Source organism: Tursiops truncatus, chromosome X (genome assembly GCF_011762595.2).
Source record: "Tursiops truncatus isolate mTurTru1 chromosome X, mTurTru1.mat.Y, whole genome shotgun sequence".
Taxonomy (NCBI): domain Eukaryota; kingdom Metazoa; phylum Chordata; class Mammalia; order Artiodactyla; family Delphinidae; genus Tursiops; species Tursiops truncatus.
This window is the reverse complement of record NC_047055.1, coordinates 37111499-37136814: the sequence shown is the minus strand read 5'-3', so window position 1 is coordinate 37136814 and position 25316 is coordinate 37111499. Positions and strand designations below refer to the sequence as shown.

Sequence of the window (25316 nt, the reverse complement as noted above, 5' to 3'; positions counted from 1 at the left end):
GTAAATTTTGAAAAGTGCTCTCATCATTCTTCTTCATCCTTATCAGCATCAACACCAACTTTATTATCTATGAGCATGTTCTGGGTATCTAGATGCTGGCGAGTATTTTTGCGACTTAATCTTATCGCAAAGGCAAGGTCACATAAATCTTATAAATCTCAAGTTGATCTTCATTCTCAAGGGATCTGCTACACTCACAAACAGAATTTAGAGATTCTAGGCATTTCAGATTTTCTCTGCCAACTCTCTTTGCTCTGGATAAGGAAAAATTGTCGCTCAAAGATTTACAGAGCAAAGGAGAAATACCACTTAACTTTCCTTCTCTCCCCCAGAGAAAATGTGTCTCCCAAAGGACTAATTCTCTTGGCCAGAAGTCCCAGACATTTCTGGGAAAGCCTGGTCTCTCTGAGGTAAATACTGTTAGAACTTTAGGGCCAGGGAAATTTCCACTGAAGAACACCAACTCCCCCTCAGTAAAAGCAACCAGATTGAGAGATAATGGCAAACTACCTCTATTGTTGTTGGACTAAAGGGAACTGGGACTTCAAAGATGCCTGAAGAGGTGTCTTCAGACATCATCTTCAGTTGGTACCCTGGTCTCTACAGGAAGTCACAAAGGTAGGGCAGCAGAGGTAGAAGTGGCTTTGGAGAAACTGGAACAAATATAACAATTCTAACTCTTCTTCTCCCTTTAGGAAGCTTGAAATACAAATTCAACACATAATTAAGCAATTTACTCTAAAAATGCCCCCAAAATGGGTTCACCACTCATTTTTAGTGCAAAGGCAGTCACAGTGAGTGATGGGAGCAGAATAACAACAATAGTAATAATTTTTCAGCCAATAATACATTTAGTGATTTCTCCTAAGGCCATAATTAATGCTGAAGTCTGTATCTGAACTGAGAAACATTTAGCTCCAAATATGGAGCTCTTTACTTTTTTAACCACACTATAATCCATAAAGGGAAAAAAATCAGGAAATAGACCTCCAGACTTAAAACATGGAACCCTCCCAAAAAGCTGAAGAAAAGACACATACCTCATGACTTACCTAAATTTTATAAATCTGGAAGGGGTAGATATGTGCCACAGGAGTGAGCCCTCCAGGCATAAGGGTTTGCCAGTGCTAGACACAGAGATGGTGGCCAGCAATAACTATAACACCTATTACACTCCACCAGAGAAATACACCTTAGTGCAGGCATTAGGTAAATGCTCTAAGGAATCAGGAGCCAATAAGAGTGCAGGGTAGGGACTTCCCTGGTGGCGCAGTAGTTAAGACTCTGTGCTCCCAATGCAGGGGGCCTGGGTTTGATCCCTGCTCAGGGAACTAGATCCCACATGCATGCCACAACTAAGGAGCCCACTGGCCGCAACTAAGGAGCACACGTGCCGCAACTAAGACCCAGTGCAACCAAATAAATAAAATAAGTATAACAAAACAAAACAAAAAGAGTGCAGGATATATCTGGTCCTTTCCTGTTCCTCCAGCCTCATCTCACACAATCTTCCACCTCCCTCCCTCTACTTCCCCCTCCCTGTGTTCCAGCCACACTGGCTTGGTACTTGCCATGGTCCTTCAAACAACAGGGATGGCCACAGTGTTTGACACATAGAAGGCACTAAATAAATCTTTGTTGAAGGAAGCAAAGCAGGAAAAACAGAGGGGGAGACAGAAGGCTAGAAAGAAGGGGAGATTTCAGAAAAACATTCACTAAACTGGGCTTAAGGGAAAAATACTAAGTCCATCGGCAGAGACAGGAGGAAGAAAGAGGAGGAGAAAAGAAGGGTGTTTCAAGCAGAAGACAAAGCAGGAGGATGTTGGCATGCTGAGCCAACATCAAAAGCAAACTGTGGTCTAAACATCAGAATGAGAACAGTAACAGGAGATGGGGTTGGATGGGTGGGCAGGGCCAGATGATGATGGGTATGGGGAACTTGGAGTGGCATGATCATATTTGTATTTCAGAATAGGCCCCTTGCTCGCAGAGGATGGCTATCAGGAGAGGGGGTGGGGGGCAGGGGAAGACTGAAACCAGAGGAAGTCAGGTCTGTTTTGGAGTCCAGATAAGAGATGATAAGATGCCTGAATTAGAGAGACAGCAGAGTATAGTGGGTTTTAACCCAAATGCTGCCATTTGCTGGATTTGTGATCTTAGAGAAATCAGTTAATCCCTCTGGGCTGAGAATATTTGCCCTATATATTTCTCAGGGTAGTCTTGAGCTGCTAATAAGATATTGAGAAAGTGCTTTGTAAACTTAAAGCACTAGTAATTATATGTCATTATGAAAGTGGTAGAAGAGGGAAAAAGAGACAAGGGGGCAATTGAGAAACACGACCATTCTTCTAGACATACAATCTACAAAACGAGAGTCTTGTCCGGCATCTCTTCTTTTTTTTTTTTTTTCCGGTACGCGGGCCTCTCACAGTTGTGGCCTCTCCCATTGCAGAGCACAGGCTCCGGACGCGCAGGCTCAGCGGCCATGGCTCACGGGCCCAGCTGCTCTGTGGCATGTGGTATCTTCCCAGACCGGGGCACGAACCCGTGTCCCCTGCTTCGGCAGGCAGACTCTCAACCACTGCGCCACCAGGGAAGCCCCGGCATCTCTTTTTATCAGTTGTCAAAATTAGGAAATACTTTAAAAATTTCCCTCAGCATTAAAAGAAATAGAGAATACTTTTCCATAGGGGGATAGAGTGGGGATTTAGTAACTACCTTGTGAATGGTAACTACACATACGTTCTCCCTTCTAATCACCCGACACTCTCAGGAGGAAGGTGTTATTATCCCTTTTTTACTGATGAAAAAATTGAGTCTCAGAAAGGTAAAATGACTTGCCTTATGTCACACAGTGGGCAGAGGCAGCATTCAAACATAAGTCTGATTCCAGAGTCCTTTCTCTTAAACATTATACCATTGAACAAGGTGGTTATTTTTCCATCAAAGCAACTGTTATTAGAGTTAACATTTATAATTCTCAAGAGAGACAAGGAAAAGGCAGTTGTTACAGGCCATTAGGAGTAGATCTGTTTACTCACTTGAAAGTCATCTACTGATCACTTCCTATATGCTTGGCAGTATCCTGGACATTGTAAGTTTGAAGAGGGCAACGTTGCATACAAACATAGGAATTTCACAACTATGTGGTAGGTTCCACCAAAGGGGCCCAAAGAGTTTTGGAAGCACAGGGGAAGGAAGAATAAATTCTTTCTGAAGAGGACTGGGGCTGTTTCATAGAGGAAACAACATTTTATCTGGGTATTAAAGATTGAGGAGTTCACTAGGAAGAGAAGGTGTAAATGGTGGAGAAAGACATTCCAGATGGAGGGGATGGCATATAGAAGAGCAAAAAATGTGAAAGAACATAAAGTAGTTTGGGAATGGAGAGAAGTTCAGTCTGAATGAAGCGTAATGTACACTATGAGTTTGAGAAGGAGAGGTGGCAGGAAAAAACACTCAGACATGAGGCTGGAATGGTAGTTGGGGCCAGATAATGAAGGCCCTTAAATGTGTCAAGCCAAGGAGTATGTATTTTAATCTTGGAAGAAACAAGAAACCAACAAAACTTAAATCAGGAGATAACATAGCTGGATTTGTTGTTAATAAAATAACTCTGGTGGCAGTGTAGAGATTAGAATGGAGTCAGGGGGTAGAAAAACTAGTTAGGAGATTATTTATATATGATGATGAGACTTGGAACCATTAGAATATGAATAGAAAACTGGATTCTGCGGGGTTTTGGTAAAACTAACAGAACTTGGTGGAGATGGAGATAATGAGGTTTGGTGCCTGATTCTATAGTTTCTCGCTTGAAACTGGGTGGATGGTGATGACATTTAACAAAGATAAAAAAGATAGCAGGTTGGAGTATCATGGTAGAGTAGAAAATAATTTCATGTTCAGATACACTGTGTTTTGGGGCAATACAACGTAAGACCTGGCATTGGTTGAGGGCTTATACTAAGCTCTAGGCGCCATTTTAAGTGCTTTGTATGTAACAACTAATTGAGATATAGGTACTTAGTAGGTAATTGGAAATAAAGATTTGGAGCTAAAAAGAGACATCTGGGCTGGAAATAAAAATTTGATAGTCATTAATGTATAGGAGGCATAGTTAAAACTGTTGAGGCAAGAAGAAGGCAAAGGATAAAAATGCTGAGCAAAACCACCATTTTATGACCAGGGAGTGATGAAGATTGTAACCTCCATGATGGCAAAGGTCATGCCTGACTTGTTCACCACTGTGTCACCAGAGCCTGGCATACTATTTAGAATACAGTGGCTGCTCAATAAATAAATGTTGAATGAATGAAATAAAAATATCAGAGGGAATTCCCTGGTGGTCTAGTGGTTAGGACTCTGCACTTTCACTGCCGAGGGCTTGGGTTCAATCCCTCGTTGGGGAACTAAGATCCTGCAAGCCATATGGTGCACAGCCCCCCAGAAAGAAAAATCAGAGAAGTGTAATGAGAAACAATGAGGCATCGTGACTTGGAAGACCAAGGGGGAAAGGCGGTTTGAGAATGACTAGAGAATGCCAAGCACTACAGTAAAGAAGTCAGATAAAATGGGGACTGCAATGAAACCATTGGGCTTGGCAGTCAGGTATCCATTAGTAACTTGAAAGAGGGCAATTTTGGTAGAATAGCCTCCTTCTAGACTGTAATAGGCTTAAGGGTAGATGGTTGTTGAAGAAGAGTAGAAAATGACCAGAAATTTGGTGGTAATGTGATTGAGGGGGTTAGAGTAACAGAGGAAAATGAAGCCATGGTTTGTTAAAATTTTATTTGTTTTTATAATGGAGGAGACTTCAGTATTGTTTGTAGAAGAAAAAATATCCTAGGAGCGGGATAAATTACAGATGGTAAGAGTAGATAATTGTTCTTAGCTAATTTTCCTGTCAGTTTTCCCTTGGGCATGCTTATCAGGTGTTCTATTTATATTTAGACCTTAAAACAAGTTAGAGCTCTATGATCTGCCTCACTGGGACATTGGTCAGCTTAAAAGGACTTGGTAGTTTAATACAGCATGGTGCTTTCCTAATATCTTCTTTCTAGATGTATATGTCTTGTCATCTACGTAGGATAGGACAAGTCTATATACTCCAAGCATGGTGGTGAAATTATGGAATTAAGCACAAATTGAGGCAAGTGAACACCAATATGTATTGATAATTGAGGTCAATCTATTTGCTTCATTATTATATTAATGAAGTAATTAGGGGAATAGCCCACTTTGCTCCTGTGATTTGGCTTGACTATGATCTTATAGAATATAGAGGCATATTTACTGGAGGCGCCATAATATGCCTAGAATCTAAAAGGTTGTTGGCACTTGTCAATACAAATGCCCTCACACCTGAAGATGCCTTAGACACCAAATTGTAAAAACCAACTGCATAACTAGATGGGTTCTTTTTCAGTACCATGGATTACTCTGACAGTCTAGTGAAGCCTACAGACTCCCTTTCAGAAAAGTATTTTTAAATGTAGTCAATAAAATACATGGGGTTACAACAGAAACCAATCATCAAAATGTATAATAAAACAAATTTGTGATATGGTAATATATCTATCTGATTCTTTAGTAACACATTAAATAATGTCTATTTTCCCCTCCACTCCTATCTGAAAATGTTTCTTTTGACCTGTCAATAATATAACTACATTATCATCTATTGCTACCTATTTATGTAGTCATTTGATGGTTCACTTGATGATGCACTCATACATATGTATCAGCATTCCCAGTCACCCAAGATACATATTTGATGTCCGTGCAGACACACATATATATGTTATATATTCCAATCATTCATATCTAGCTGATATAGGATATTTGCTAGCAGGCAAAGCAGAAGACTACTTTAAGAATTCATATTAAGAAAATGAAAACATAAGCCACAGACCGGGAGAAAATATTTGCAAACTGTATACATGGTAAAAGACTCGTATCTAAAATATACAAAGAACTCTTACAACATAATAATAATAAGACAATCCAATTTTCAAATGGGCAAAATATTTGAATAAACATTTCTCCAAAGAAGATATCCAAATGGCTAATAAGTACTTGAAAAGATGCTTAATTGATTAGTCATTAGGGAAATGCAAATTAAAACCACAACGAGACACCACTTCACACCCACCAGGATGGCTATAATAAAAATGACAGACAATTACAAGTGTTGGCAAGGATGTAGCAAAACTGGAATTTTCATACAGTGCTGATGGAATGTGAGGTGGTACAGCCACTTTGGAAAACAGTTTTGCAGTTTCTTAAGAGGTTAAATATAAAGTTTTCATACAACCCAGCAATTCCATCTACTCAGGAGAAATAAAATATATGCCCACACAAAGATTTGTATGTTAATGTTCATAGCAGTATTGTTCATAAGAGCCAAAAGTGGAAAGAGCCCAAATGTCCATTCATTGGTGAATGCATAAAGAAAATGGGGTATATCCATAATGGAATACCAATACTAAATACCAATACCAATACTAAAAAAAAAAGGAGTAAAATACTGATATATGCTACAACATGAATGAATTTCAAAAATATTATGCTAAGTGAAAAATGCTAAACACAAAAGATTATATATTAATTGGTTCTATTTATATGAAATGTCCAGAAAAGACATATCTATAGAGGTAGAAAAGTAGATTCATGCTTGCCTAGGCTTGGGGAGTGGGAATAGGGATTAATTAAAGGGATATGAAGGATCTTACTGGGGTGATGAAAATGTTCTAGAACTGGATATAGTGATGGTTGTACAACTTAGTAAATTTACTAAAAACCATTGAATGATATACATAAATGTGTGAATTTATGGTATGTAAATTATATCTTAATAAACTTGTTTTAAAAGAGAAAAAAAGAAAAATCCTAGAGACAGCCCAAACAAGGCAAATATTCCTCTTGATCCTTATATTAGGAAGGGATTTTCTCCATCTCTGAAAAACCTTAACACTCCCTTCATACTTTGATGACTGTGATTATGACTGAAAATCACATTGGAAAGGACCAACCTGAGCAAGTTACAACTTTAAGAAGTTTGTATTTCAATCAGATCTTGATTTGAATGTGGCTAAAGGCACTTTACCTGTGCTCTAGGCAGAGTTGATAATAGACAGGTGTTTTCTCCCCTTTGCCTCTTCCCCACTCCATTAACTCTCCCACTGGGCTTTGACTTTTAAATATGTCTGGTTGTATTAGATCCTCTTGTGAAAGCAGATTTGGGGCAAAATGGGAAGAAAACATGAGGACCCTGACTAATTTGGGATATATTTTAACTTCTAAACATATTGGCCTTTGGTGAGATATAGGTCTTTCTAGTCTCTTCTCTAACATGATGCTGATGGTAATTTATCAATAAGTATCCTATATTTTAAAAAATATTTTTATTTATTTATTTGTCTGTGCCGGGTCTTAGTTGCGGCCTGTGGGATCTTCGTTGTGGCACGCAGGATACTTTAGTTGTGGCATGAGGGATCTAGTTCCCTGACCAGGGATCAAACCCCGGCCCCCTGCATTGGGAGCTTGAAGTCTTAACCACTGGACCACCAGGGAAGTCCCAAGTTTCCTATCCTTTAAGGAACAAAATGACAACCATTGTCTGAGAAAGTGAACTCCTACAGAGTTAGAGACTGTGTTTAAATAAATCTTTGTGTGTGGTGCCTTAGGCACTTAATAACCAAAAAACCAATATGGATGTTCTGAAATTCTAGGCTCTATCTCATTCAGATAAATTGTGAAAATATTTCAAATAAATGAAGATCAGCACTCTTTTAAAAGAAATTTAATGAAAATTCATTATTTAATCCTGGGTTTTAACATTTAGTTTTCCATCCCTTCAAAAGTACTGCTTTATAAACTCTGACAAAGAAAGAACTCAAAAGCACCTAAATGACCCTATCTTAAATGCTCACCAGTATTCCTTTATTGACAACGTTTAACTCTCACAGTGAAGAGACTTTGTCATAGTGAAGCACAACATAGTTCCTGCCAATCTATTTATAAGTTATTTTTCACTAATATAAGTCAAAAAGTTACAAAGAATTCAAATGTTTAAAATCATCTGAAAGGTGAAAAATATTACAAACCCAGATGATGAACTGGAATTGAGAGTAAAAGATGAGAACCGGCTAATATAAATGATAATCCAGTACAAAGAATACAAAGGAAAAAACTTCCCCTCAGCAAAGTCACCTTCTGAGAACTTATCCAGTTACTCTTCTCTTTCTCTTTGCCATTTTTCCAAAAATTAAAAATTAGCTTTACAATGTCAAACATATAATGCAGAAGTAAATAATAGGTGAATGAAGTAGTTATGAACTGAAGGCAAAAAATAAAGTACTGTCGGTGTATCTCAAGGTTTATTTTAGTCTTACCAAGGTCAGTCACACTGACATAGCAGGTGACATGGTAAAACAATGGGACAGAGTCTAAAATCCACACACCAAAGTAGTGGATGATTTTGGAGACATGCTTCAACACTTCTCAGAAATGAAGGCAACATCCTCTAGTAACTTTTAAAGTTATCAAGTGATAGGATGCAGTGTTTGGGAAATCTCCTAGAATGATTTGTTAATGCTTTTCCCAAAAGTACACTGAATACGATCAGCCAGAGTCTGAAATAAAGGTTTTACTGGAGGGTATTCTGCCCAAGCATGACATTTTTATAAGTAGTAAGATTCCCAGACAAATTGTTAACTAATCAAAACCTGGCATTTTCAATAAATGTAGTATTGAGCCTCAAGGTAACATATAACTAAACTTGTATACTGCAGGAATCAGAAAGGGAAGTGTGCAGAAAACTAGATCAATACCTCTGCTTACAAAATCTAGAACTTACTTACATAAAAGCTGATGTTCTGAGTTAAGGGGTCACAAAACATTAAAAGTCAAGTTTTCTGGCATCATCCTCTTTTCATAAGAGAAGTCATTTCACTTTATTCTGATATTTTCTTAAAGACATATACCAGGACAAAGTAATCCATTTTTTTTCCCATAAAAGTATTAGGTAATCTTATTGGGTTGAATTAAGTATGGCTCTATAAATAGTATTTTAAAATATCTGAAGTATTAAAAATAGAGCCAATCAGTGAAAATTGTCAAAACTCACAAAGTAAATATTTGGAATATATATTTAGCTGTCATATATATACATATATATATATACACACATATATAGAGTACATGCATGACTTTGGCAATTATTAAGAATTTTTAAAATAGAACAGTGAAACAGTACTCAATAGTTAACTTCATATTTGAACTCAATGATTAACTTTATTTCTGCAGGCGTAAGTTGCTAGTGAGTCTGGAAAACTGCAGCATCTCTGATTATTCAGGTCACGCCACTTTTGGTAGCTTATCCTAGTAATTCCATTGGAATTACTACTTTCTGGGATCTATTAAACTTTTCTTGACCAAACGTCTACAGAAAACCCTTTGCCTGCAGCCCCTAGCTGACTTGATGGATGATATCTAAACAGCCTATGAAATGTTAACTTTTAGAATTTTTTTTCCTATTCTAACCACTTTAACTTTCTGATGAGAGAGAAAACCAGTAAAAGGAAACATCAGGCAGAAACTGAACATCATCTAGTAGTATCAGTGCAGTTCAGGCAGTTAAAGAATCCAGATGTTGTCACCTGGTACTGTCAGAGGACTCACAAGAAAATACTTAAGTTTAACTTCTAACAACATTCTCGGTACTTCCAAGTCCCACTTCTTGGATACTCCTCCCACTTTCAGACTTGTGTGCCAATTCATGTTCTTGTAAGCCAGGGAAAATTACATTTCTTCTGCCTTGGAGATCGATACAGAGAAAGGCATCAGATGTCAGTCATCTTTAAGTCGTCCGGGAAGACGCTCAGAAATGCGTGCCTCTTGTGTCTTCTACTTTTATTTTCCCAACCCCTTACGAAGTTTTGGAACAGAAAGATGCCCGAGTCCCAAAGGCATTAGCCTGACACTGTGCTATTCCTTTCTAAGAATCCCATTAACTCCCAGTAGAAATGAGAATGATGTGAACTCCGTTTCACGGCGCAACCCTCTGCAACCCCCTTACACAAACACAAGAGGTGGGGTGGGGAGGAGGTCAAAGGAGGAGGAGGGAAAGGGGTCGGGAGATGAGACTCACCGCTCCTGCCAGTTCCTCGGTCAGGCACAACGTAACCAGGAGAAGCCACAACCTGAAACGGGAGGGAGGGTGAATAACATGGGTTCTCTAGGCTCCGGGGTCCTGCGTCTGCCCATAGACCCCCGACCCCTTTTTGCTGCCTGCCCCAACTTTCTCTGTAATGACAGAAGTACAAGTATAGTCCCGGTCCGGCAAAGTGGCCCAGAATAGGAAAGAGGAGAGGAGCTCGGGGCAGCAACAGCTCACCCAGGGTGCATGCTTGCGGCTCCTCCGGAGCTGGGTCCCGGGAGACTGCTAAGCGGCTCCGCGGCCGCGGCTCATCGGATGCTTGGCGGCTGTTTCCTTATTCAAGAGGATGGGGTAGGGGGGCGAAGCGGCTCACTCCTGAAGAAACTAAACTCAGCTTCTAGATAAAGAGGTTCCCCAAAGGGAAACACGGTCAGCGGTGCCCGCTACAACTTGCCGCACTCAAAAGATAGTTCCATGCACCAGGGGAGGAAGGAATGGAGGGGAAGGGGGCGGGGCTGTCTGCTGTCAATCATCCCCCCTACCTCGGGCAGCCGGTCGTCTTTCTCACTTTCAGGCACCTCTACACGTAACATTCCCACGCATCTCCACAGCTTCACGCACAGGCCCACAGACCTACACACTAAGATGTAAGCAACTGTGCATCAAACACTTTCTTAAAGCACTGTTAATTGTTACACATATACAGATTAAGGCATACTCCTCCCACATAGACACATGGGCCTTTGCACACTTTCCCAAATGCATATCACTCATTCTAATTTATTGCACACTAACCTCTTGGGGTGGTGGTAGTTTCTGGGGTTGTAAAACTACCTTTAGCTGAGCTGAACCTAAGGATAAGTGGGCCCCCGTGATATAGGTCCAAAGCCCTGAAAGACGCTGAAGTGGTAAATTCTAGGGTGTGAGATAACAACTGTTCTGAAGAATTCGTCAAGAAATCCCTAAAAGATCCCCCAAGGAGTCCACATAAAATATTTTCTGGGCCTGATGGTGCTTTAAAAAATCTGTATGTCAGAATTACCAAAGTAACGTTCAAGTCTACTTTATTTGGGAGACATCAATTCAACTGCCATTAACTCCATACAAATATTTCCAACTAAGTGTCCGTGTTAGTATTAAGGAAAATTGCACTAAAGTTATTTAATCCCCTACCCTAAATCTCTCCGAGAAACATCTGCAATGAGAGTCAGTGCCTTTTATGTTAGTCAGTATGAGGTAAATATTAATTATGGCATTCAATGTAGCTAAAGAAAAAGATATGACTGTATTACTATAACATCCAACCACATAATAATTACTCATATCTACTGAACGCTCCCAAATCTTATATGAATATAATATGCATAAAGTCTTCACACACGTGTACGTACGTTCATTTTCTTAATTCTTCAGCTGTAAGCATATATTTAATTATATAAATATATTTATATGTTTCTAATATTTTCACATTTTCTGTTGTATGTAGAAACTCCCTCCTGTGAGCAGGTGGAAGGCAAACAACCCCAGCAGCCCTGGGAGCAGGCACCAAAATTTGTTTCTAATCATTAACAATAAAAGAAACCGTTCTCTTAGATCCCTCCGCTACAAAAAATAGTCCCAGCTCAGGTCTATTTGTAATTGGCTTTGGTGCTCACACCAATGAGAGAGGGACTGGGCAGGGAAAAGGAGTATCAACGGAAGGTGCAAGTGAACGAATAGAAAAGCTTCCCGGGGGGAGTCAGGGTGCGCAGTCAACTGGGCTGGACGTTTCCCTCCTCCAAATAACTGAGCGTCACTCCCTCGCAGGTTGCTGGTGCGGTCTAAAACTGTGGCGGAGTGATCCTCAAATTCCCCAGGGCTGGTGGGGAGGGGGCGGTGCAGGGGAAGAGAGGGAGGAAAGTAGATCTGTGGGACTTGCGCGAGGAAAAAGTTTGCAAGTCTGGACAGAAGGGAAAAGTGCTCCCGAGAGACCGGCTTTGGGGAGGGGAGCGGGGAGGGAAGAATAGCTGCTGCTTTTTTTTTTTTTTTTTCTTTTCCCCTTCCACTCTTAAAAACCTACTTTCTCCTCACCCAAGACGACCGGCACAATTGGGACACCCTCGCTGTCTCTCTCCGGCTCTAGCTCTCTCCCTATAAACCCTCAAGATTATGTCAGTTGGTCAGAGCCAGCCAGGGATTTCGTGCGGGTGCTGAAGGAGCTGCGGGAGCCGGAGAAGAATGAAACTGCGTGGAGTCAGCCTGGCTGCCGGCTTGTTCTTACTGGCCCTGAGTCTTTGGGGGCAGCCCGCAGAGGCTGCGGTAAGTCCTTCCTTCTACCCCCGACCCCCATCCCATCACCTCGCTCTCACGCTGAAATCACTTTTTGTGCCTTTACCTTCCTTTCTCCTGGGCCTCGGCTAGGGAATTCAGGTGTGCCTTCACTTGTTTAGGAAGAAACATTATTTACAACGCTAGTAACTCAAGCCTTCTGAAGTCCAAGGGAGAGATTTAAGTGTTTAAAAATAGGGCTGCTTGCTTTCCCTGCAGCTAGCTGCTCTGGGGGCAAGAGCAGAGCCTGGGGAGGAGGATGCATGTTAATAGATAACTAAGCTCTGGTGGATATTTAAAACTTTTCCTCCGCACCCTCCCACCTCGAGTGTTTCCCTACATGCCCGCTAACCTTTTCACTAGTTGTGCCCAATCCACGCACTCTTTAAACTTTGTCGATAGTTTACTATTTTGGCCTTTCTAAAATCCACCTTCCACCAAAGTGTTAAGCGTGCCCGTGAAGTTCTTCCCTTTTGCCTTTTCCTTAAGGAACATGAACCTACCCTCACCTCTGGTCAGTAAAGCCTCTGTAGAGACTGCTTCCCTCTTGACATCCTTGTTGCAAATGCTCAGGTAACATACCAAGAAGAATGAGGTAAAGACGGATGGCTTCAGGCTTCGGTTTTTCTGCATCTTTTTTTTTTTTTTAAGTTCTCAGTTTTTGTTGTTTACTTTTTTTAGCTTACTAAGGCACCTGAAACAAATTGAGAATTTGCCCATCACCTATTTAAAGGAAAAGAACGGTCTCTTTTTCACAGGAGAATGAGTGTTCTGGTTTAAAGGAGAGTGGAGGAGGGAAGTACACGTGAAATGACAGAGCAAAAACTTCCACTCAGTTTTAGGAATGTAGAATTAAAATCCTAATATATCTCTTAGAAGGGTATCTAGGTCCCACCCACTATCCTTCTGGGGATGAGAGGCAGATCTAAAGGAATGAATGGCTTTGTCGGAGAAAATGTTCTCCAGACTGAAACCCATCATCCTTAATTTCACTTAACCTCCAAATAGAGAATTAAGTGTGTGACAAATTATTTAAAAGTTATATTTGAGTGAACATAATGGGTGGTTTTAAAAACACTTTAATATGAGATCATGGCTTAGGCCTTCACATGGTCGAGTGACTATCAATTCTTTATATGCAACTGCTGTGTTATATAGCTTACGTGGGTCCACTTGTAAGTTAGCTGTCTAGCTGTTCTATACACTCAGCATGCCTCAGGTTACATTGCCCTCCTCCCATCCTCCAGAAAGTGTGTACTCAAGATATGAGAAAAGTAACTTTCATATTGCTCTAAGCACAACATAATAATAATGGCAACTCTGCTGAAAAACCATGCATATCAAATATTTTTAATTACACTTGCCATAATTATTCCTCCATCAAAGTAGATAGATAATTTAAAATTGCTTTTATGATGCAGAGCTTCTTAATGGGCTAAGGTTTAGCCACTCAGTAGGGCTGCAGGCCCTTGGATAAAACTACAATTGTGTTGTTGAAAATAGTTCCTTTTAAAAACATCATCTTGGTGTTTACTGCTTGTGGCATTTGGCCCAGGGGCAAAGATTTTGTGGATGTTTGATTAAATATTTCTCGTTTTTTTACTTTTGACGTTGCTATTAATAAATGTACACCAGATACCAATCATACAGGTATGTATAGCTGTACTTTATGTCAGATTATATTAAATCATGTTATGTTAAAAATGAAATTTCTTTTTATGATTGACAAAATTTGGGAGCAAGCTTGTTTTCTTGGACTCTTTAACAATTGAGTGTTCATAAAGAAATTACAGAAGACACCAGGCAGTTTTTTTTCCTTTTTTCTCCTATGCAATTATTTATTTATTTTCCTCCTATATAATTTTTAAAGAACATTTTAGACCCCATTTCCCTACCATTAGTATAGTGTGCCTCTAATAAAACCAGGGTTTGTTTTTTCTGCTTCACACATTAATATCCTAGTTAGAGTGATGTTTTAATCATCTCAGAGATATGAATGGTATCTGCTCTCCATACTAGTGCTGGGGATATTGGTGACCTTCTCCAGAGTAAACTGGATGGTAGTGGGGCTGCTTGTTGACTGAAGTAGTCTAGTGTTGGGACTTTTATACCAGGAAGAGCATTGCTACTTAAATTGCTTTAATTTTTCATAGTTAAGTGATTTCTTTATCTCTGAAGTCATGCCAAATTGGGATATCACAAATATGTGGAAAATTTTTTAGGTGGAGAGTTTGTTAGGTGGAATAAAGTAACTCTTATTCCGAAAGGTTCGCAATAAAGGAAGAAGGCAAATTTAGTTGGAAAGGTCGGTTCTAGTGATGGAAATACGTACTTTTATGTAAAGGTACCTGTGCTGACTCTCTGTTAGTAGGATATACACTTAGATTTATGAATATGGTGTGTTAAATTCTAGTACTACTATACAATTTTTAGTAACTTCGTGTGTGTGTGTGTGTGTGTGTGTGTGTGTGTGTGTGCACGCGCGCAGTGGAGTGGATAAGTTTCTTTAAATGTACTATCTCCCTTGTGACTAAGAGCAACAACTTGTTAAGGGTAGCAGTGTGGTTTGTGGCCATGGAACAGTTTTTCATCTGAAGTATACTGCTCCACAGGGAGAATTTGTTGACATTGTTATCATAACTTAACATTTTTGCATGTTTACTGTGTGCCAGGCACTGTGCTAATATGGAAATGTACATTATCATGTTTAATCTTCACAACAGACCTATGAAGTATATACTATTGTTATTCCCACTTTACCGATCAAGGAGCTACAGATCACAGAGGTTAAGTAATGTGCCAAAAATAACATAGTTAGCAAGTTGTAGAGCTGGAAATTTGAATCCAGGCAATTTGACTCCAAATTCTTTACCCTTAATGACTGTCCTATACTGCCTCCTTTGTATGTGGTCTACAGAGATGTATTTGCTGTTCAGAGTATTTGGATCTCTGCTCCTTTTTTTTGAGTTAGGGGGAGACACAGGAGGTGAAATGGAAAATATAATGGGGATTACATCTCTTCCTGCTGATGTTAGGAGAAGCATCATGTTGTAATGGAAACAGCTCTGGGATTAGAATAAAAAGATCAGAGTTTGATCTCTATATGTATGTCTATTTATAGAGAGATAATTTAAAAGTAATCTAGAAGCAATTGCTTGTTGCAGATTGTATGATTTTATATCATTACATATATGAAAGGTTAGATTTATAGAACAAGTGTAATTTTGTGGTAGGTGATTATTTTGAAGAAAGATTTGTCTTATTATATTTGTAATTAGTGTCCATAATAATTTTAAATATACTGAACTTTTCAGGAGCGTGTCTATTGTGATAAGACAGAGTACGTGTATGTGGTAGAATACTTTGCTTAAGATGTTCAACTCACTTCTTTTGTTTTACCAATTTACCCACCCATCATATCCAATTCTATGCACTCAACTGTCTCTATAACTTAAGTCTCATGTGTGTATTTGTATATGTATGTGTCCTGTGACTGTAAAGAGTGTGTACCTTTTTTTCCTGTGTTTTTACTTGGCTTTTGATGTATGTATATTCAACATATGAGACTCTACCTTGAGTTAAAATTGATAAGTTGGTCAAGGTTGTGTCTGCCAGGTTTATCCACTGTAAAGTCACTGTTTCTCCCTTTGTAATTACAAAGCGACCAGATTTTCTAAGACTATATGGGGCAATATTGCAAGACAATGTACATTTCTTGTTTCTCATCGTAGTTTTGCCCACTGTTTTAGCATCTGTTGAGGATTCTGACCTGAATAATTACTGCTGTGATATTTTTCAAATGGTGATCTTCAGTTATCAACATTTTCTGCATTTATTTGTTGAATTCTAATGTAACAAAGAACTTTACCTTCTTTTCTGTTTGTTTCTATTTATTTATTCAGTGATTTATTTATGATAGTATGGACTTATGGATACTTGTTTTATTCTATGAACTATAATGAATTATGCTATTTTTCCTTTTTTTTGCTGAAATAACCCCAGATTTGGTCAATAGAAGCCCCTTCCAATTGGCTCCTGTGTCCTTTCAGTGTGTCCCATCATTTTTTGAGCATTCTCTTACATTCTGGTACCACAAGGTATTCCAGACTCATTTTCTACTTTCCCTGCCCCAACCCTGGAATGAGCCATTTTTCTAAGGAGCTCTGATTCTTTTTGTTGAGTAATGGTATTTAGAGATCAAGATCTGGGTGCTTGGCGTGCTCATTATTACTGGGGTGTCATTGCTTCTAGGCCTTCTCAGCAGATAAAACTAGGGAATATATGTATATATACATAGACACATACCCACTTCTGTATTTCTTACAAAACCATGAATTTGCACTGATATCTCTGATTCCAGTCCAAAATCACAGAATAAACATACCTCTTTGATACTATGGGATCTCGCTGCTTTCTGGTACCTCTCTTCAGGCATATTTTGTGGTCTTATACAGAGTCTTTAAGAAATTGGCCTCTGGAGTCAGATCTGGAGTCTGAGTGGAGGATGTGTGACCTTCGGACAGGTAGTAACCTCTGAGCTTTAATTTCCTCATTAGCAAAAGGGGGCCAGTGGTACCTATGTCACACATTGTTTTGAGGATAAAATGAGAGAAGTTATGTAAAGCGTTTAGAATAGTACTTGGTACATAGTAAGTGCTCAATAAGATTTCAATTAGATTCCATTATTGTCATTACAAACTAGTTATTGACTTGCCATTTCTTATTTCATTAACTCTCAAATTCTCTGCCTGATTTGCAAGGTCTAGCATGATCTTTCCCTTCATTCATCCTTATTTTTCATTACATCTTACAATACACTCCCTCCATTCTAGCCTAGGTGAACTTCCCTATAATCCCTTGAGCATTACATACATTTTTTAAAAATTTTATTTATTTTTTTATGCAGCAGGTTCTTATTAGCTATTTTATACATATTAGTGTATATATGTCAAACCCAATCTCCCAGTTCATCCCACATTACATACATGTTTTGCCTCTCCATCTTGTTTAGAATCCTGTGGATCCAAATCCTTCCTCAATTTCAGCATAACATTTACATTCATTCAGCAGATATTTATTCAGCAACTCATAAGTACTTAAGAATTATATTTATGTTGTTCTATTTCTCCCCTCATGGATATGTACTATCCACAAAATCATTTTGTGCTAGACACTATAGATAAAACTGAATAAGATAGACAGGGTCCCTGCCTTCATGGAGCTTCCATGCTAGTGAGCATAGATAAATAGTTCTGTGGAGCTTTCCCTTACCATTAAATCAGTTGCTGATTTTACCCTTCTTTGAACATTTGTCATATTTAGCCTCTTGTCTAGTATCTAAATGTATTTGGTCTTACAAGCATTTTGTTTCATGGGATTTTATGTCTTCTCCGTATTAGATTATAGACTTTTTGAGGGCAAGAACTGTATATTTGTTCATTCAACAAACTTACATGTTGATTTTGTCTGATGACAAAAATAATACATGCTTAATGTTGGAAACTTGAAAAATGAGAAAATTATAAAGAAGAAAATAAATATCTCTCCACAGTTCTACCAACAGCACAGAAATAACCTACATTATTGTTTTGATGATCTTCCTTCTTATGTATCTAATATTTTCTTTAAAAAGTAGATTGATTAAAATTTTTTATAAGTTGGGATTACGATATATACAATTTTATATGCTATTGTTTTTTCACTTATTATTTTCCCATGTTATTAAAATTCTTAGTTTAAAAGTATTATTTTTAAATGATTGCATACAATTTGTATTTATACACACCACAATTAATTTACGTGTTCACTTTTATAGACTATATTTTTAAATTTCAATTTTTTTTAGTCATTATAAGAAATACGGCCATAAACAATTCTTATTCCATATTTTGTATTATTTTGTTAGTACTGCCTCCTTCGTGGAGAATTATTGGGTTAAAGGTCATCAGTATTTTTAAAGTCTTTGGTACATGCAGTAGACCCTGACATTTACAAAGGCTGTATCAACAGATGATATGATAGCTAACTTTTTTTTTAGTGGTTACTATGTTATACCGTCTTAGGTAGATAATATTATTCCCATTTTATGTACAAGGAATCTGAGGCCAACAGGGTGGTTAAAAAAACTACCAGAGGTCACACAGTTAATAAGTGATTGAGCAGTTTAGCTCTAGAACATGCTCATGAAATTTTCCTCAGTTCCTATTTCATTCACGGTAGTACAGAAAAATAGAGTCATGTTGAAAAGTTGAATAATTCCCATTACCGTTTCCATGAATTGATTCTAAAGATAGGCTTACCCACCAGTTCATCCTTTAATAGCTCTTTGCTATAATTGCCTGGGCCATTCATCCTCAAGGACCTAAATTTTAATTTTGTAAACCATGCATCCCCCTACATTTCTCCCCTATACGGAAGGTGGAGCCTGTATTCCATGAATACCTCCCCCACTGACCTCTTCCTAGCTATAGCAAGGGTGTAACATACTCCAAACTCACTGACATTCTCCCTCCCCCAGGAGAGTTTTGGAATGCGTCTGAATATGGAGACCCCCTTTACCCTCTCTCCCCACCCCCTACCCCATAGCTGCCTATGAGCTTTACACTTAAATGCCGGTGTCTTTGCCTACTGTTGTCCCTTGCTTTCATCCTCCCTAAGTGATACTCCAGAAGTTTCCCCCCATTAATTTCTAATCTGTTTTTCCCACTTTGGGGTGATACTATTCCAGCCCCCATCTCCTGTTTTTAGCAACAAACTTGGAAGTACATATGGAGTGAGAGGTCCCCCATCCATTTTGCAACACTCCCGCCTTACCTTTTCCTTGTGTTTCCTCACTAGCTAAGTGACTTTACTGCCTTTATGATAGCCTTGTGGCTTGTGCATTTCAAATGTATTCCTCCACAAAATCACAAACTGTTACACATTATGGCTTTTCCAGGTGGCATTTGAATAGCTGAACTTTAAGCTTCTGAATGATAGGGATCTGCTCTTGCCAAATTACTTTCCAGAATGTTTTTACCAATTATATTCCTATCAGTAGTATAAAAGAGTACCTATGAGACAGTCTTAATAATTTTTTTTCTATCTAGTACAGTGACTATAGAATTGATGCTCAATTGATTGCCAGTTGGTTGGCAGATTTGGTTCTATCCTCTAATGATTTTCTTTTTAAAATGTAATCCTTCCATCATCTCATCCCCTTCTGACAATAGCAACCATAGAACAGAAGTGATTTTTGAAAATAAATTCTCTTCTAATTAACATTATAAATGAACCACCCAACCACTTAACTAAATCCTCATTACAAAGATTGTTTTTAATAGCGGTAATTCTTGAGGTGTTTTGGAGAGGCGTCTTTAGTGTGATCTCTGATACATTAGCTTCTTTCATTTTAACCAGATTCTCATTTTATGCATCAATGCTTGAGTTTATTTACCTTCATAATCTGTATAGGTCCAACTGCCCTTGGTTCCTTTAGAAGCTTCTGCTGGCCTTTTACCAAAAGTGTAGTCTGTAATGGTACCTGCTCCCCTGTTGAAAAGGGAACCTTAAATCCCTTGCTATTTGCTAACGAAAGACAACCAAAGGCAAATGTTACAAAAGAAACAGGTTTTTGCTAAATTTAATTTTTAACTTAAAAAAATTTACTAAATCATTTGCTTTACTTTTTAACTTGTAGAGAGACTTAAGCACCTTTTTTGAGCAAGTGCTAGTCAGGTTAATGGAATTGGTTTTATGACAGTGAGTACTAAAATAGAACTGGAAGAAATTCTGTTGGCATTTGTATCATCTTATAATTCAGTCAAATGACACTCTTCATATATGTTAACAGAACTGGCTGATTTGCTTCCAAAATTTCTTATAGTGTGTGTGACATTAATGGAATCCTGAAGGAGATATTGGAACTTTGGCGGGGGAAGATGGTATTAAGAGTGGGACACTAGTGAAAAATTGTTTCGTGTATTCTGTATTTTGAGCTCTCCAGGACTTGCTAAAGGAGGAGAAGTCCTTCTCTGTCCATAATCTCATAATCTAATTGATGTAGTAAAACACTTCTGTATGTGAAAGGCATAGTAGTGCCTGTTTATATCAGGTTGTTTTCTGTTGCAAGTGGTAGAAAACACTAATTCAACTGCCTTAACAGAGAAAAATTTTAACTCACATTACAAGAAGTTTGGAGGTAGAGTACCTCCAAAATTAATTAATTCAGCCTAATAGTGACCCAGGTTCTTTCCACTTTCTCCTCTGCCATACTCTGCCTATCAGCTTACTGTCTCAGATTCGTGCCCCTCATAATTGCAAGATTGCTGCTGCAGTTCCAGGGATCACATGCAGATGCCACAATGCCTAATAGAAGAAGAGTATGAACTGTTCATTTGTGTCCCTTTTTATCAGCAGTGAAAACTTTCTCAGGAGTCCCATACCTTCACCCTTACATCTGACTGGTTAGAATTGTATTACTTTACACCAGTACATTGGCAAGTGGAATAGGACCATAAATGTAGAGTTAGACAAGTGACTTACACTGCCACCTCCCCCTGCAACACACCAAAGCACATTGCTGCCTGGAAAAGTTAGAGGGTGGGAAAATTTGAATAAAATCAAGGTTCTTTTAGGAAGGAATACATAGTTCCTGCTTCACAACCTCATGAGTTTGTTGTCAGGATCAGTTGACTAAAAGATTTGTAAGAATTTGATGTATTTGTTAAATGTAAGATGTCTTTCTTAATAGGGAAACTAATGTCTTATAGAGTTGTACAAATGAAAGATGTTGGCTATTTACGTAACTATAGATATTTTAGCATTGGAGGGACATTAGGTCAGTGGTTCTCAAAGTGTGATCTGAAGACCCCTGAGATTCCTGACATCCTATCAGGAGGAACATGAGGACTATTTGAACAATAATTTGAAGACTATTTTGCCTTTTTCACTGTGTTGACATTTGCACTGATGATGGGTAAGACAGTGCAGTATACCAAATTGTCCTAGTAGCTGTATTCTTCATAGTCTTGGAGGACAAAAAGCCAATTTTACTTAACAATGTCCTCAATGTAGCATTGATTTTATTCAATCTTGACCCTTGAGTACAGATATTTTAAAATTTCTGAATGACAAAATGGGAATTATACAGAAAACGCTTCTGTATGCTGAAGTAACATCATTTCTAGGAAAAGCTCTTGTGCTTTGTGAGTTGTGTGAGTTGGGGGCTGAACTAGCTGATTTTTGCCTGGAACACATTTTTACTTGAAAGAACAACTGAGACAAACTGTGGTTATTCAGACTTGAGTATTTGGCAGGAATTTTCTTGAAAATGAGCAAAGTGAGTCTGTCATTTCAAGGAAGACAACTGGCAGTGTTTGTTGCCAATGAAAACATTTGAGCTTTTCAAGTATTAGAATTTTAGAAAACTTGAATCTTGAATATGGGCTTGATAGCTTTCCAAAACTTAGCCTTTTCTAATGAGATTGGTAACTATATTAATGTGTATGATTTTTTTATATTATGAGATAAAATGTGTTAACATTTGGAAGTTCTGCAAATCCCACTGAACTAATATTTTCCAAATGACTAATGCATGATGTTACAAAATCATGATGGCTAAAAGATCCATTGAAAGACAAGTTAGATCAATCAGTTTTAACGTAATTGAGTACAAAAATTAAATAGATAAGGTATCAGATTCTATGTTGCAACCTACCTTCTTTTAGGTAGACTCTTCTGTCTACCACTTGCAGAATTTTGGCATAGTATCAAAGAATATCTACAGTTATTTTAAAAAGGTATTAAAATACTCAGTTTTCCAAATATATAACTTCATGAAGCCAGATTTTCTTCATATATTTCAACCAAAACAACATATTGCAACAGAACGGATGCAGAAGCAGATATGAAGATCTAGCTGTCTTCTATCAAGGCAGACATTAAAGAGATTTGCAAAAAAGATGTAAAACAATCCCTCTTCTCCCTTTTTTTTTTTGTTTTGGAAAATATAATTATTTTCATGAAAATGCATAATATATGTTAACATGTAATGAGTTCATTATTTTTTAAACATTTGTTTGTTTATTTATTTATTTATTTTGGCTGCACCGGGTCTTAGTTGCGGCACGCGGGATCTCCACTGGGGCATGCGGACTCTTAGTTGCGGCATGCATACGGGATCTAGTTCCCCGACCAGAGAGCAAGGAACCTGGGCCCCCTGCATTGGGAGCTCAGAGTCTTACCCACTGGACCACCAGGGAAGGCCCATGAATTCATTATTGTTGCTTTTAAATGAATAAAGAAATAATTATTTTAATTATTACTCAGTTTTATTTTATATGGTACATACTGATAGATGTAACCCACATAAGCAAAAGCTTTGGGGTCCTCAGTGATTTTTAAGAGAGTAAAAGGGTCTTATAAAGTTTGAAAACCACTACAGAGACCAGCTCCCATCATTTTACAGGAAAGTGATTGATGAAAGATGCAGCTTGTTAGTTGCAGAGGCAGAGAAGTAATATTATTCCATTCCTCTCTCCAGTATACCACATTGGTTTAGGGATTGGTGATATGATTTTGTAATTTTATTCATCCTAGTAGATAGAGTTAAAATACCAAATAGAAAATGTACTAGATTGTACTTGTATCTTTCCTATAATCTTCAGTCTAATTGACAAGTCAGAAACATTCTCACTATACAAACCACAGCAGAGGAGACACTGATGAAGAAAGACTATGAGCTAAAGTTACAGTTATTTTTAGATACCAAATTGGAAAACCCATAAAATCAGAGTTCTTGGCTTACATATCTTTGTATTCGTCACAGTGTATGGACTGGTTCCTTGTATGTAGTTGATTCTCAATAGCTAATTGCGGAATGAATTTTGAATTTTGGGGAAGGGTAGATTTATTTGCCAAGAGACAAGACCTAGAATCAATTAGTTAAGTTATAGGAACTCTTGATATCAATTATTTTCTAACCATTAAGCTATTTAGTAACAGGAATGACCCATTACTAAAAGTGCTCAAAGAGAGGGTAGATGCTACGTTGTCAGCAATACCCACAAAGTCTCTTTCCACTCTAAAATTCTATTGTTCTGGTTGTTGGAAGGAACTTTCTTTTTTATTGAGCTCAAATCCTTGTCTCTGTAATTTTTAAGTAACTCGGAGGTATAATTGACATAAAATAAAGTGCACATATTTAAAGTGTACAATTTAAGGAGTTGTGACTTATGTGTACACTTGTGAAGCCACCAGTACATTAAAAATAATGAACATATAAATCACTCCTGAAGATTTTCATGCCTCTTGGTAGTCCCTCTCTCCCTTCCTACTCCTATCCCCCATCCCCAGGTAACCACTGATCTGCTTTCTGTACATTAATTTTGTTTTCTAGAGTCATATAAATGGAGTCATATGTACACTTTCTTTGTTTTGGATCTTTTTTTTTCCAGCATTTGAGATTCATCCACATTGTAATGTGTATCCGTAGTTCATTATTTTCTTGTTGAGTCATATTCCATTATATGGATATACCACACTGTGTTTTTCTGTTCGCGTGTTGATGAATATTTGGGTTATTTACGGCTTGTCTATTACATGTAAAGCTTCTGTGAACACTTTAATTTTTGCATTTTAACAGTTATTTTATTGAAGTGTAATTTACATAAAGTGATATGTACCGATCTTAGGTGAACAGCTCAAATATATATTTTTTTAATTGTATACACTTTGGTAACCACCATCCAGGTCAAGATATAGAACATTTCCATTACCCAAGCTCCGCCATGCCCCTTTCCTTTCAGTGCCTTTTGTGTCTTCTATAAAAATGTTTAAACTCCAAGGTTGCAAAGATATTATAATATGTTTTCTTCCAGGATATTTATAGTTTCAGTTGTCTTTAGGACCATTTTTTTCTATATAGATAACCAGTCGTTCCAGTACCATATATTGAAAAGAAATACCTCTTCTCATTGATTTGGTTTGATGGCTTTATTAAAAATCAGTTGAATGTATAGGTCTTGGTCAGAACTTACTAGTCTGGCCTGTTGATCTGCTTGTCTATCCTTATTCCAATATTATGCATTCTTCATTATTTTGGCATTGTAATAACGCTTTAAATTTTGTAGTGTAAGTCCTTCAAATTTGTTCTTTAAGATTGTCTTGACTATTGTCTTGAATGTTTATTCCATATAAATTTTAGATTCATCTTGTAAATTTTTACTAAAAAACTATTTGAGATTTTGGTAAGGATAGCAATAATTCTATGGATCAATTTAGGAATAAGTGAAATCTTAAAATTATTGATTTTCCCAATCTATGAACACATCTCTCCTTTAATTGAGATATTCTGTAATTACCTTCATCATAGAAGTCATGCTCAGCATTTGGTCAGTTTCTTCCTATGCATATGCTTGTATAGTAAATGGTATAATTTTCAAAATTGTATTTTTAGTTTGTTGCTAAGATATAGACATTCATTTATATATTGATCTTTTTACCCTAAGATATTACTGTTTTTTCTTTTTTAGGGTATGATTTATATATTGTAAAATTCACCCATTTTATGCACAGTTCTGTGAGTCTTGACAGATGCATACAATAGTAAGTGTAGTCAATCAAGATATAGAACAGCATTGCTAAGATTATTCATTAGGTTCTAGTAGTCTGTATTTTCCATGTACATAATCATATCATCTGAAAAATAGAGTTGTTTTTCCTTTTCAATCCATATGCCTTTTTCTGCTCTCCACCTTATTGTACTGGCTAAGACTTCCAGTACAAGTTTAATAGAAGTGGTAAGAGAAAATATCCTTTTTTTTTGCACTCTATCTTTTGGGGAATATATTTACTATTTCGCTCTTATGTT

The 25316-nt window shown here is 37.7% G+C and overlaps 2 protein-coding genes across 7 annotated transcripts in view; one reads left to right on the top strand and one right to left on the bottom strand.

Annotated features, from left to right (window-relative positions):
* The window catches only part of COL4A6 (collagen type IV alpha 6 chain), a 282926-nt gene extending 272116 nt beyond the window's left edge, over positions 1–10810 (bottom strand). For 4 of the 5 annotated variants that reach the window (XM_033849132.2, XM_033849133.2, XM_033849135.2 and 1 more), the window contains exons 1-2: positions 10397–10628; positions 10151–10202 (exon numbers count right to left, since the gene is read on the bottom strand). In XM_033849132.2, coding sequence (XP_033705023.1) covers positions 10151–10202; positions 10397–10407 — 63 coding nt within the window. In that variant the 5' untranslated portion in view covers positions 10408–10628. Of the gene's footprint in view, positions 1–10150; positions 10203–10396; positions 10629–10701 lie in introns of those variants that run through there. The other variant, XM_073798855.1, reaches the window with a different exon arrangement.
* Positions 10811–12088: 1278 nt separating this feature from the next.
* The window catches only part of COL4A5 (collagen type IV alpha 5 chain), a 218474-nt gene continuing 205246 nt past the window's right edge, over positions 12089–25316 (top strand). For both annotated transcript variants that reach the window (XM_033849377.2, XM_019949549.3), the window contains exon 1: positions 12089–12457. In XM_033849377.2, coding sequence (XP_033705268.1) covers positions 12377–12457 — 81 coding nt within the window. In that variant the 5' untranslated portion in view covers positions 12089–12376. The remainder of the gene's footprint in view (positions 12458–25316) is intronic.